At 40.9% G+C, this 14,049-nt stretch overlaps 2 protein-coding genes across 2 annotated transcripts; one reads left to right on the forward strand and one right to left on the reverse strand.

The window, feature by feature from the left end:
* Positions 1 to 1,093: 1,093 nt before the first annotated feature.
* klhl31 (kelch-like family member 31) lies at positions 1,094 to 4,561 on the reverse strand. The gene is made up of 3 exons (XM_052080536.1): positions 4,442 to 4,561; positions 2,605 to 3,807; positions 1,094 to 2,521 (listed from the first exon to the last, which is right to left on the reverse strand). Exons 2-3 carry the CDS (start codon positions 3,777 to 3,779, stop codon positions 1,786 to 1,788), a joined length of 1,911 nt encoding a protein of 636 aa, XP_051936496.1. The 5' UTR covers positions 3,780 to 3,807; positions 4,442 to 4,561; the 3' UTR covers positions 1,094 to 1,785.
* Positions 4,562 to 5,741: 1,180 nt separating this feature from the next.
* On the forward strand, positions 5,742 to 12,621 carry eloal (elongin A, like). The gene is made up of 11 exons (XM_052080537.1): positions 5,742 to 6,087; positions 7,680 to 7,736; positions 7,815 to 7,927; positions 7,997 to 8,831; positions 8,900 to 8,999; positions 9,080 to 9,247; positions 9,348 to 9,445; positions 9,970 to 10,150; positions 10,619 to 10,733; positions 11,884 to 11,987; positions 12,246 to 12,621. The coding sequence occupies exons 1-11, from the start codon at positions 6,010 to 6,012 to the stop codon at positions 12,305 to 12,307; spliced, it is 1,911 nt and encodes a 636-aa protein (XP_051936497.1). The 5' UTR covers positions 5,742 to 6,009; the 3' UTR covers positions 12,308 to 12,621.
* The last annotated feature ends 1,428 nt before the right edge of the window (positions 12,622 to 14,049 follow it).

The raw sequence follows: 14,049 nt of genomic DNA on the forward strand, positions 1-14,049 counted from the left end.
CACCTATGCTCTTAACTCAGGCTCTTTCTCACAATTCAGAGGTCAGGTGATTGGAAGTTTTTGTCATTTATTAAATGACATGCTTTCCATTATTTATGAGTGGATAAAATGGGACCATATTGATCCATATACTAAATTAATTATGCTAAAATTGCAATGTGTGCTAAAAATAAGTAACAAATTAGGGCTGATTTTATTCATCCATCGATCCTTCATCCGAATTACTTATTGTCATAAGTGTTGTGGGCATGCCTATCCCATCTGTCTTCAGGCAGTAGGCAAGTTACACCCAGAAGTGGTTGCCAGGAATTACAGTGAAGTCCTCCTACTTCCTTTGACCCTGTCTGTTTTGTTTTGATCTCTGTTCCAGCTGTAATGTTGGGCGGTTCCCTCCAGCGGAGCGCCTGTCACGCATTACACTCAAGTATTTAACTACTGTCAAGCTGCCAGGCCGCTGTTGTGATGTTCCACATCTTGCTTCTGAGTTATTTCACAAATGGGAATACAAATGAGCATGCCACATTATTTTAATTTTTAATACGACATGTAAATTAAAATGGTCGAACTATATGTCGCTGGGAATCCACAACTGGGTGTCAGGTGATGTGCCCATGTATACCCAGACCCTGTAAACACATTCCCAAACACAACTTCACTTACATTATGAGTAAGTTGACTGCGTAGTGGTACACTCGACTGACCGGGATAGTTTGCAGCTCCAAATAACCCTCAGTGGGATAAATACTTTATATAAAAAAGAACTGGCTTACGTTTGCAATAATTCTTTGATATTGTCATACACAATTTGCTTTGGCTCTGACGGTTTTACTTCAGTACAACAGCTCCTGATGTTGAAAATATTACATCAGCCCATTATGATCCAAAACACATAAACTTTGGGTAGATGGAACTATTTTCAGATAATCCGAGTAATACCGGTAGTTTTTAATTAAGTATGTAAATACTGTATAGGTCTTATTAAATGATGACAACAGTCCTGTGAAAATATCAAATCTTTACTTTAAAAACAACGAAAAAAAATCATGAGCAACCAGGGAAATATTTAAAACTCCCAAGACGGCTCAGGCAGAAATATTTGTCTCCAGTTCCATTTTATTTTTTCGAAAAACATTCATATCTCACTCTTGAAGCATTTTTCCGGAAGAAGAACATGTTTCCCCCCCTCCCTCTCTGTTGTCACACTACAGAACCACTGAATGCTGAGACTGCTCATTGTAAACACCTACGCCTGGCAGGTGTTATACCAACATTGATTCCAAAACTGGTGCTGTTCAAGTGTCTGAGAAACTCCATAGATCCTTTGAAATTAATATTGGCGCTATGAACACATGTACAGTACGATTGTCATGGTATCGGGTAAACAAAGCCGAATAAATGACTTTACATTGTAACTTTAAATTTTAGAGATTTTTTTTATATGCAACAGAAGGAGGGCAAAGTAAATGCTCACATCTCTATTGGCCCCATAGACAAAATGTCTGCCTAATAAAAAGCAAATTGTTGTGATGGATATCACTGCCCAGTTTGTTTGGATCATAAATGCAACGAATCCCTAATGAAGCCAGACATAGACATCCAGCTGCCAAACTGTAACTTTAAATGTCTCAGTTTTGCACTTCCTTTGCTCCTTTTATTAAAATGAAAGACCCTATGAATAACCTTTCTCGTGCTCACCACAGGGAGTTATTAGATCCAAGGCTTACGTAACAGACAACCCGAGGCTAAGGAAGCATGTAAACGACATCGTCATAAGGATCTCAATGCCTATATACTGACTGGCGCAGACGAAACTGAGCTGGCTCTAGAATCTCGTGATGTTTTTCGAGTGGGGATGGTGACGACGCAGCACGAAATGCCAACTGTAGCTTCTGGCAACTCGTCGTCCTCAGTCCATTCATTGAGGTCAGCATTGTACACTTGAATGCACTTCTTGTACTTCTTCTCACCCTCATTCCAGCCCCCGAGGACATGTATGTTGCTGTTCAAAATGGCAACGCCGGCTGTGCTCACGCCCGTGTGAAGAGGAGCGCAGTAGCTCCACTGCCCGGTGTGAGGGTTGTAGGACTCTACGGGCAAGACATCCACCCTCTCCCCACGACCCCCAAGCTGACTGCCACCGATGACGTAGGCGCGATCTCCCACGGTGGCAGCGCAGTGCCAACCGCGAGGCAAGCTCAGACTGCTCTTATCCTGCCAGCTGTCGGTGGATGGGTCATACGAGCACACGGCCCTAGAGTAGGCGTTGTTGATGTAACCGCCAGAAACGAGGATCTTTCCATGAATGACTGAGCTCGCGTGACAGCAGCGGGGCACCTCCATTGGAGCTTTCATCTGCCAGTGGTTGGAAGATGGCACGTAGCACTCCACCGATGCCTGAACGCCGTCAGCGTTACGGCCACCAACGGCAAACAAAAGGCCATTGAAGGTGCTGAGACTAAAGTGGGTGCGCCTTTGGATCATGTTGTTCAGATGAATCCAGGTGTTGAAGCGGGGATCATACCTTAAGAATGTGAAGGTGGTTAGTACATCAAAAGCCGACATAAACCACTTGGACAAATGGCGACATAGGAGATCAGTTTCTACCTGCAGAAGTTGCTGACGGCATGCTTGGCCTGGTTCCTTGCATCATTCTGGTCCTCCCCTCCTGCCACGTACAGGAAGCCATCCAGCATTGCCACACACTGATTAAAGCTCTTTGCTGGCATTTCCGTCAACCGATTCCACACATTGTCCATGTCCCTGTAGAGGACTTCCTTGCTGAGGGATTTCTCCGTCAAGGCTGGGCGTCCTCCGACTGTGAGGATCACCTTGAGGCCACCGCGTACCTTTGTTCTACGTGACTGAAGGATATTCTGTTGGTACGGCAGCAGGTGGTAGTTCATGGCGTCCACGAGAAGACGGTGGCACTCGTGGTCTTGCATCATTCTAGGCACACTCTGGATGTGGTTCACCAAGTCTTGGGCGGAGATTGTGCCGAAGCGGATGTGAGTGAGGAGATCTGCAGCGTACTTCAACCTCTTCTCGTCAAAGTCCAACCATTTCATGGCGATCTGAAAGGCTGTGACCTCGGAGGGAAGCTGCAGGGAATCATCTGAGAGGAAGTCGCTGATCTGCTCGTAGGTGAGCTTCAGGAACTGCTCCATCTCTGAGAACTCAATGAAGTTCTCCCGCATGTACTTCTGTGCCGCCGCCTTGGTTTCTTTGAGATCGTAGGCATCTGCGATGTTGGCCACGTACATGCAATTCTCAACGCTGAGCTCCCGCATGAGGAAGTCACTGCACATCTTGACGAGCGTGCCGATCTGCAGGAGCATGGCCGCGGCAATGGTGCTGCCGATGCTGTAGAGCGACAAGGTGAGCTTTCCGGAGTACGCATATGTGATGCTTGTGGCAAGGCCCACAGGTGAGAGGTCGTTCAAGTCGATCTTCTGCAGCGTGGAATCCTTTTTCAAGATGTTGCGTATGTACTCACTGCAAGAGGCCATGACAACCTTGTGGACATCAAAGGACTTTGACTTGGTGGCAACTGTTAAATCACAGAGGAAACTGTCATGCCTCATGGTGCTCAGACCTTCCAGGAGGTTGGGGGCATACACCGAATCTGTAACCTCTGTTGAAATGCAGCTGAAGCCGTTGCCGCCTTCCAACAGTGCATTCAGCCCGTTGATCTTGTTGACAGGGCTGTCCTCAACCATGATTGTCATCTCGTTGATGTCTCCTTTATTCTTCTTGGTCATCTTGTTCTTTTTGGGGGCCATGGCTGAGGCGGCAGAGCACAACCCAGACCTTTTGAAAACATAAATATAACTTTTCACATTTGGACAAAAAAATGCTTTTATGCTTTAAAGGTCATTAACCAAAAGCAAATTATCACTGGCATGATTTATCTGCAGCATTCATGGAAGTGAATACATTGAAATCTAAAAGTTTTTCCTTGAAAAAAATTATCTTAACGCACAAGCAGAGACTGACACCTTTGAAGCATGTGTTGAACCAGTTGATGCAGCGGCTCGCCCTCATTGCATCTGTCACACTTTATCAGCTGTTTGGCCAGGAATAGCACACTAGAAGGGCTCAGCCCTGATGTTCCTTTTATAGACTTTGAGGCACCAGAAGCAGGCCTTGTGCTCTCTTACTATTTTGGTTCAATTTAGAATTCAAAAATATATTTTATAACTGCTAGTTATAACTTGCACTGAATGACTTTCTCGTCAGCACAATTTACAAAACTTTAAAGCACTCTCCACACAATTTACCTACCATGCCCAGCATGTCCCGATAACAATGTATAAAACGGTTGAACAACTTCAAGCATGGCGTCCAACCACCAACGCCCAAATAAAATCCTTCACAACTAAAGCTATATCATCAAACATAGCATCATTAACTTAAAAATACTTTGCGAATAAATCTCAAATACCTGAAGAATGAAGTTGAGGCTGGGGGAAAAGGAACTTGTGCCTCCACTTACTGGAGCTGGAGAAAGAGGACAGCAGTGACCCACGCTGTAAGAGAAATCCTCGCTAACTCCTCCTCTCAGCGTCTGGGTGCCAATCACATATTGTGAAATACATGTGGCAGGGGGTACACATTAGCTTCCCACCCCCAAAACTCCGACCTCTAGTTAGGCCTCATTGACAGATTATATCCAATTAGTTGATGTCAAGAATTTGGCACTGAGCTCCACAGTTTCTGTCTGTTTAGATTTGCAGTTTTCCATTCTTAAGCATCAGCGTATTTGTGTGTGTCACTGATACATATAGTGGAGGACGGAGGAGTAAGGGTAGATTCAGAGAGTCTTAAAGGACCTTTAATTTTTGGCACTGGGTGTAAGGGCACACGTTAAATGGACAAACGTCTTGAAACACTCCTCTTAATAATCAATAATAATAATAATAATACATTTTATTTGTGGGCGCCTTTCTAGAAACTCAAGGACACCTTACAACAAGCAGTTAAAATCACGAGTACAATGTTAAAAACTACATCAAATAAGATAAGAAAAAATACAACAAAAATAAATAAATAAAAATAATGGCTTTATGGTCTGAGTGAATAGGCTTGTCGAAACAGATGTGTTTTGAGGCGGGATTTGAAATGTAGTCAATGTAGTCAATCAATTGTAGTTGGACATCAACTCCTTCGCCCCCTGAATATTAATGGTTACAGTACATCCTTTCCTTTCCGTGAAGGTGTTTTTGTGCCACCACTCACGAATGTGTTTTTCATGTCAAAAATCAAATACCTGGACACCAATAATTTTTCTGTATCGGCACAATGCATCATTGGATATAGTACTGAATTCACTATGTAGGGGACAACCAATAATCATTATATATTCAAATAGCACTACGAAATAGCAAACACACTATACAGTGTACAGAGAGGGGTTTAGGACACTGCCGCAGTGTCATCAGCGGTTAACAACAGAGATGCAGAATGTGACTTGAGGATTCAGAAAAAGACATTGACATCCTTGGAAATACATCAGTTGAACAGAAAACAAAACCAACATGAAATTCCCCAATTTAATTGTTTCCCCGATTTCCTTATAAAAATCTAAATTAATTCATCAGAACCAGTTGTTAAGAGGGTAACTCAAGTGGGTGTCGTTTATAGCTGAACAGAGATACAAGAATTCATCAAAGCTTCTGCTACTCTGAAGTAGCCTACCTGCGACGTCATTGGGAAAAGCACTCTATTCTAATGTGTGTCCCTAACCTTTTGTGACGAGAGTATGTCGTCTGTTTTCTTGAATATTGACAACAATCCTGTGACATTTGTTACCTAAAATATATTCCAAATGCCACGTTCATCAACTGTTACCATGACAGCATAATAACGGCGCTTCGTTACGTGACGTGACACACGACTGTTTCGACTTTACCACAGGAAACTGAAGCGGCCGTCTCCATCACTTCCGTTGCTGATAATTAGACTCGCCCGTCCGTCAGGTGCGCGTGGACGCTCATAGATGCCAGCCAAGTGATGGCAGGAATCTCGGACGTGGTGAAGAGAGTCTTACGCTTCAAACTTCAGCTATCAGACACGCCACAGTCTGCCACGGTAGCGAACATTTTATTCTTCCTTTATTCCTACACATAGGCTACATTAAATGCACCACTGATTCATTCAATGTATCAATACAAAGTTCAATGAGGCTACGTCATCAGGTTGCACAATAATTGCTTCGTGTATCACTCGATAAATAGGACAGTACAGTATTTTGTCTTGTACCAGGCATTACGTTTAACTCAACAGAGCAGTCGAGTTATTTTATTATTTATTTATAATGAGCAGTTTAAAAAAATGTGCGTGTGTTTGTGTGTGCACTTTATAAACATTAAGAATCCTAGAATAGTCATTAAGAAATTGTATAAGAAAAAACCCCTGTGATGAAAACGGAAGTAACAATCACATGACTGATTTTAAATTGAAGGACATCTCATTGAAAACTCTTCATTTTAAATATGACCACAGTTTCTAAAAATAAACTAGTTCCATATCACCTGGAGAAAACGTAAACAATGTGACTTTTACTCTTTATTTGGCATAAAAGAAACAATACAACCTCGATGCTCCTTTACAAATGAATGTTGATGATACATATTTGGAAAGTGGTATCATGCACAATTTTGTTCAACTGAGATTTTGATGTACCCAGACACATAATCAGACATAAAAAAGATCAAGACTGCATCACTTTTTTAAAGCAATTGATTGAAAATAGTCGTACAAGTAACCATTTGGCAGAGTTACTTATTATACTTTGTATTGGTATGTTAACCTAGAATAAAAGAAAATCTAGTTTCAAATTTAAATTTTGTGGAAAAACACCCTCCTCAAATGGTTCATAAAATCAAATGAATCTCATAAATACTCAGACATCCTTAAATGCGTTTGACTACACACAATGATAACATTGTCTCAATCACCCATCTGAATAGAAATGAATTTTTTTGACTTTGACACAGTTAACAACACAACTGTGTTTTATTGTACTAGAATATCATGGAAAATAAAATTGGATCTAGTGATTATTGATACCGGACACAAGTACTTTTGTCCAATGTTACAGAACAATTTTCTAAGTACAATAAAATGATATAGTATAAACAATTGTCAGGAGTTGAGTCATCGCCATGCATATGGATGCCTCACTAGTGGTGATGTCAGGCAACGTAAAAGGGAGGTGGTTTGCGGCTAAAATTGCTTCGCCGCCAGTTGTTAAATTTACGACTGTTGTCTATCATTTCTATCAGCTGTGACAACCTGCACATCTCGAGGCCTCTTTAATAAGGAAGTACATGAATACCAGATCATATTAAACTGTACTTAAATATCCTTGAAGGAGATTATAAATGATTTTAGCTTAGAGCTACACACTTTATGTCAGTGGATAAAATGGATAGCAAAGGGTAGAGGGCTTGTCCATTTATAGCTGGGAGTAAAACGAGTAAGGGGGCGGGAAAGGTTCCTATACATAGCTTCAACTTCGAATGCATAATTAGCAACTGTGGCACCACAGAATGCCATGTTTGGTGTTTCAGGTTTTGTTCCTTCTTGTGTCAGTATAAGGCATGAAAATGTGTGTTCAGTAACACAGTGTTTCATGTTTGTTTAAATTACGATTCAGGTCTTGATAAATTTCATTTCAGGTTCTCAAGATCTTGCAGAAGCTCAACAATCTAGACATCACTGTAGATGTTCTTGCCGTAAGTGGCGAATGAGACTATTTGGATGTGAATTTGTTTTCATCGTACATTCACTTGTGAATGTTCTTTATGAATCAGGAAACTGGAATTGGGAGAACTGTGAATTCCTTTCGCAAGCACAAAGAAGCTGGAGAATTGGCCAAGTCACTGGTCAAAGGTTGGAAGAAATTAATCCCCAAGAAGTCAACGAGGTGCGCATCTTTTTTTGTTATTGTTTTGTAGCCTTCAAATCATTTAACATTTTCATCTCCTAAACGCAGTCATACAGAAGACATATCGGACAGTTTGTTCATCAAAGAGCGAATCATCTGTGACCGAAATAGCCCAGAACATGAAGACCATAAAGTGGATGATTTAAAAAATAATTGCTTAACACCAGCGAGAAAGAGTTTGGAAGATTTGACTGAAAAATGTCCTCCTGGGGAAATACACAAAAATGCCAAAAGAAAAAAGGACAAGTCCAAAACGAGTAAAAGAGACGATCCAAAGAGTTTGGGAAATCGAATCATGAGTTTAAAAAATGCTGTTCTCAAGGACAAATGTGATCGTTCTGTTTCTAAGTGCAGGAAAAATGGACATTGTAAATCCAGGTCTGGCTGTCAGGTACAACCCAGAGACAAAAGTGGCTTACACTGTGAGGTCTCATCTTTGGAAAGACAGAAAGAGAAGTCAAAAAAGAAGTCAAAGCTGTCGAAGGAACTCCCGCAAGACTTGAAGGAAACCTTCTCATCCCGTGACAAACACTCAGAAAAGTCCCCTAACTTGAACAATGCTCAACAGGACAGATCGTCGGGATCATCGAGTAGCTCAGACAACCGAAATAGGAAAAGGAACAAACGAGAGGAAGAAAAGTCTGAACATGATGTGCTGTCGAAACTCTTACACAAAAAGGTCAAAACACAGCAAGAAAATAGTGAGAGTGAACTGGAGGAGCCATCCATGTCTTTTGAATCGTACTTGAGCTACGACCAAAAAGCCATGAAGAAGAAGAATCGCTCCAATGGAAAGAAATCCTCCAAACGGATCAATGCTGTCATAAAGAATCAGCCTCTCGTAAAACCCACCAAGTCAAGGATGCCTGTTTCTCCAAAAAAGGTGCTCGGGCAAAGGTGAACATTGAACTTCTGGACGACTGGTTAAACTATGATTAACTTGCATTTTAGATTTTTCTGGAATCTCCAAAGGACCCGCTTCACATTCCATTACCTGACCTTCTAGCTGAATGTGACAAAGGATTCAGTTTTGAATACTTTGAGAAGAAAGGTACAGTTTGTCCAATCAACGTATGCATTCTCACTAACTAATATACAACTTAAACTTTTTTTGTTTTGTTTTTGTTTAAGTTGAGAAGGAGCCTGATTTCGGGGACCTAACGGAGGACTCCACATTCTTCACAGGCCATCGGCTAAATAAAAAAATGCAGGTCTACTCGGGAGCCAAGACGGTCTTCCTCCCTGCTATGATGAGCTTGTACCACCAGTGTGTCCGCACGCTGCAGAACAATATTAACTGTGAATGAGGCCGAGCAATCTTTTTGTTTCTTTTATTTCTCTCTTTTTTTTAAGATGTTTTGAGGTTCTGTTGCTTCGTGTACCATTCTCTTTTTGTCAGTGCTTTATGAAACCGGCGGAGTCCCATTTGAAATCCTTGAGCCGGTTTTGGAGAGGTGTACCCCGGAGCAGTTGCTACGTATTGAGGATTGCAATCCGGTAGGAATAAATTTAGAACAGATCTCATCACCAGATGCACCTGCCAAAGACTCATTTATGGTTTTACCAGACATGTAAAACAATGCTTAAAAAAAAAAGTCAAGGGTCATCAAACTGACACAAATATGTAGTCGACATAAATTCCGCGCCTGGCCAGTCTTTTATTACTGTGTAGCATAAGAGGAAACACAAGCCACGATGTCTTAGTCATTTTGCGTGAATAGATTGACATCCTGACCTCAATCAGTGAGTTGCGTGTAACTCATTCAGTACCAGCCAATTCTTGACAGAGTCTGAAAAGACGTTTAAAAACGTCTTTGGGAGTGAAAGTTAATGGGCCCAGCTAGAACAGGCTTCCTGATTTTCCTCACAGTGATTGAGTCATATACAGGTATGATCTGATCCAATATATTTCTACATTCAAATCTCATTGTGGAATTTGACTCGGTGTTGTAGTCTATCTTGTTTATGCTTTGTGATCATATGTCAATTTACTCTTTTGTCTTTTTTGTTCTTGTCTTCAGCTGTACATCGGAGTTACAGACCACCTGTGGGGGAAACACTGCCAGAGGGACTTCAAGGATGCCAAACTTCAGCAATACGAGTCGTGGAAGGAAATGTACATCAGAGTGTCCGAGGAGAGGGAAAGAAAATTCCAGACGCTGGCCAAAAAAATAATTTTGGATCATTCCAAGAAACCCAAAGGTGTGCACAAAACTTCCAAAATAAACGGGGTCAAAAGTTGAAGAGGAAATAGAAAAATACTTCCATTTTATAGTATGGAAGAAAATCTATGCCTCCACCTTTGGGAAGCAGTTGAGCAAGAGGAACCTTGTTCCAGTTTGACGGTGCCTTCATGTTTCTTCTGTTCTCCACTTCCTGAAGGTGTAAAGGACAGGTGTTTTTAACAATTTGTCCATAATATATTGTTTAGATATCCTTACTAAAAAAATAAATTCATGCACATGTCAGATGTCATCTTGAGTTTTCTCACTTGAACTCTTAGAACAAACAACCTATAGACAAATAATTCACATCATTCAATCACAAGTCTCCAGTTTCTCAACTGACTCTTACCTCTTGTGTCAATATATACACCCATTTTATAGTAATAAAATTTGAGGCAACCGTTGTTTATTTTTATTGACCTAGTCTACACTCATCTCCGTTTAGGCCGGCAAGTGAAGATGGCATTTATTCACACTGTTGCCAAGCCACCGAGAGATGTGCGTATTCAACAAGAAATCTATGGCACTGCGGTTCAGCAACCTCAGCAACCCAGGAACAGGTACGTGTCGACTCTCCCAATATATTTGTGACACCAGCAGGAATGCCATCTCTTAAGACACCCTTGTGTTTATTATTTTACTTTATGTTAACTGTTTTGTTAAGCGCTTTGTTACATCTGCCGCTGTTGTGAAAGCACTATATAAATCAGCATGTATTGTATTTAAGGGGTCTACACTTAAATGCTTTGATCTCCAGTAGACTTGTTTATTGTCAGGGTCTTCTAACTTTGACTCCCTCAAAAGACTATCAAACAGCTGTTGCTCATTGAGAGTTTATTTGATGTTAAATTGCTCCATGTACAGCACTTTGTATGCAGCGATGGCCGTTTGAAAGTGCTCTATAAATACAGTTGAGTTGAGAGTGCTGCATCTTGGGTTCTGACCAAAACACAGAGATCGGAACATATTACTTTTAATTCTAAAGGCTTTACAATAGCTCCCACTCAGCTGTTGAATAGATTGTAAAGTTCTGCGACTGGTCTATTAATCATTGAATTGTTTCGGTTCTGAATACATTAAATAATAATTGAATCTGACGTACATTCTGGAGTGACATTGGTTCTTGGTAACGTGTGTAGATGTGCTGTATTTTCCTTGACTTAATGTGTTCCATGGTATTTTTAATGCCTTGATGCGAATAATTGCTTGGTTTTTAACATGCAACAACAATAAAAAGCCTATGAGAACACCTTACTTGTTATTTGCAGTTAATCAGAGGTCTATAAAGGTGGTAGGTGTGTCCTGACTCAGATTTAATGAGTTTGAATGATGTTTGTTAATTTTGAATGTAGCCAGATTTCCAGCCTCAAGACTTGTGCAAACACGGGTGAGGTTTTCTGTTTCATCTAAGAAAGATTTATGTGTTTTTGTGTTTTTCAGGTTATAGATCACGTTAACAGAACCTGTAAACTTATTTTACAGCACAAAAACCTGGTAAATCGTTATTAATTCACTGTTACCAAAGCAATAAAAAGTACCAATGTGCTTGCAATTCCCCCCTCCCTCCTCGGTTTCTGAGAATGTAATCTGACTTGGACAAGTAATGCTATCGGGCTTACTTTGCAATGTGAGCCGTCGGTCATGCTGTAGTGAAGGTGACACATCTTGAATGGATAGAGTTCTGCAAACTTTTACTTGTTCTATATACAGCGTCAAGTCCCAGGAGAGCAAATCAAGGCTGAGCAATGAACCCGCAAAAAACGGCAGCACGACCTCGGGGCCAAGCAGCACACAAGAACCTCGCAAGAAAACACGTGAGCTCACTTGAGTGCTTTTGATGCAGATTTGTACATTTGTTGCAGCTTCTTAAAAGGAGCAGCATTATTTAATTCCATTGTCAGGCTGTACAGATAAAGGTCTAATTCCATTGTCTGGCTGTACAGATAAAGGTCTTTGTGTGTGTGTGTGTGTGTGTGTGTGTGTGTGTGTAATTGTTTTGTAGGCTATACAGGTGACTGTGCCCATTTTATTATAGCTTGCATAATTTTTTTGTGTCATGTTTGTCAACACAGGGGTGGCGCCAATGATGGCAAAGTCCTTAAAGGCGTTCAAGAAGCAACTGGGACGGCGATAAAACGCATGCACTTGAATAATCTTGCACTTTGTGTTGGGCCAGGGTCATTGAAACTGTTCACCTTGGATTACTGTATGACAACTAATACAAGTGATGACTATATTTCTCTGGAAATGTTACGTTTCTACATGATTGAATAATAAACAGTAATAACATGCAAAACTGGTTCATTTTGAGGGGTTTAAAAACGTCCCAATTACCAAATGATTTGTGACTCCCTCTAGAGGAATTGTTGGGTAATTGATTCTCATACCTACAATGGCATAGAAACTGACCATCACTATACTGTAAATAAATTGCATGTTTTAAATACATTTCAAATCTGGTTCTCGTGCATACGAGTTATTTATTTGTGAGTTATTCTAATACATTTGGTTTCGATAGACAATCGTGCCATTGTCTTAAATGAAAAACAAACTTGACAAATTATAGTATCTGTTGTCTTTTGCTGGTTCTCACTTCACAAGCATCATTCTGTCCGCATTTGGGCTATGCTGAGAAAAATGGGTGAGATTCTGGGAGAATGTTGGAAAGGTGTCACAGCGTTCAGCACAACCTGTGGTAGATATCCCATGGAGACGATGCCTGCATGCTTCATTTCTAATTACGCGGAGGAGCTGCTCTTACGATCTCCTGAGTTGTTCATTTTCACATTTTTTACAAATTGAGCTCTTTTGAAGGTGCCTTAGGATTGTACAACTACAGTATTCACTTAATTTAGCATTGAATTATTGGAGTAGTTACAGGTGGGTGGAATTGAGAACAAAGTGAATGCACTGTATTAAAAAGAAAAAAGGGCATGTCAGTGTGGCAGACTTCCAAAAATATGAAGCAGACAGTCCGGGGGCCCCACAGCCCTAGATTCACAGGGTCGTGTACTGGTGATTTTTGTTTTCTTGTTTGCGTTTGAGTAGAGATTTCGGTTATTCACCACATTCGTTAGAATCACTGTTAATCTGCAGTTACTTTTCCCTGTCACAGTTCTTCCGAGAGGTGCTCTTATTTTGAAACACAGAATTGTACCACTTTCAATGACAATGACACAATCGCCACACGGCAAAAGGGTCAATGCATGTAAAGAACGCCAACACTCAAAACGTGTCATGCAAATACACACGCATGCAAACACATCATGACAGCCATCGCCTGTTTTACAAAGTTAATACAATACAAAATGAATAGGTGTTAAGGCACACAAATTAACATACAGTATAAAACCCCGGAAATTTTCAGGATCCGTATGATTTGTGCCATACGGCCATATACGTAAGATTCACCACAAAATCCGTATGAACTATGGCTAAACCGTATGAGTTGACAGGTATGGAAGCGGTCTCGGCTGAGTTGTTGTATCTTGCGCAGATTTTTCTTTGAGGGGCCACTGTGTTGTGTGAGGAAACCATGCCACAGAGGCATGACGCAAGAAACAGTAGAACTGCAGTAATGTAGATGCTTTATATAGACGGCTTCAAATAACTTGCTTTATACAGTTCTGTTTGAAGAGACACGCCGAGTGAAGTCGAAAATCTGGTTAAAAAATATTTCAAACCTAAAATATTGATTTTGTATTGGGATTATTTTCTCTCGAGAATAATGTGCGGTAGGCTTTCACCACCAGAGGGTGCAAAAACTGTACAAACGAAACATACGGGGGACTCATTTGAAGCGTGTTTAGATCAGGGGCCACTAACCTTTTTGAGGGCGAGAACTACTTCATGTGTGATGATTGTGTGAAGGGCTAC

The sequence above is a fragment of the Hippocampus zosterae genome, chromosome 11, assembly GCF_025434085.1.
Source record: "Hippocampus zosterae strain Florida chromosome 11, ASM2543408v3, whole genome shotgun sequence".
In the NCBI taxonomy this organism is placed as follows: domain Eukaryota; kingdom Metazoa; phylum Chordata; class Actinopteri; order Syngnathiformes; family Syngnathidae; genus Hippocampus; species Hippocampus zosterae.

Excerpts from the sequence above, each read along its gene's own strand:
- klhl31 (XM_052080536.1), bottom strand. The coding sequence starts at position 3,779 with ATGGCCCCCAAAAAGAACAAGATGACCAAGAAGAATAAAGGAGACATC. Across the intron at positions 2,522-2,604 it reads GCCGTCAGCAACTTCTGCAG|GTATGATCCCCGCTTCAACA; the intron begins GTAGAAACTGAT and ends CACATTCTTAAG.
- eloal (XM_052080537.1), top strand. The coding sequence starts at position 6,010 with ATGGCAGGAATCTCGGACGTGGTGAAGAGAGTCTTACGCTTCAAACTT. Across the intron at positions 6,088-7,679 it reads ACACGCCACAGTCTGCCACG|GTTCTCAAGATCTTGCAGAA; the intron begins GTAGCGAACATT and ends ATTTCATTTCAG. Across the intron at positions 7,737-7,814 it reads TCACTGTAGATGTTCTTGCC|GAAACTGGAATTGGGAGAAC; the intron begins GTAAGTGGCGAA and ends TTTATGAATCAG.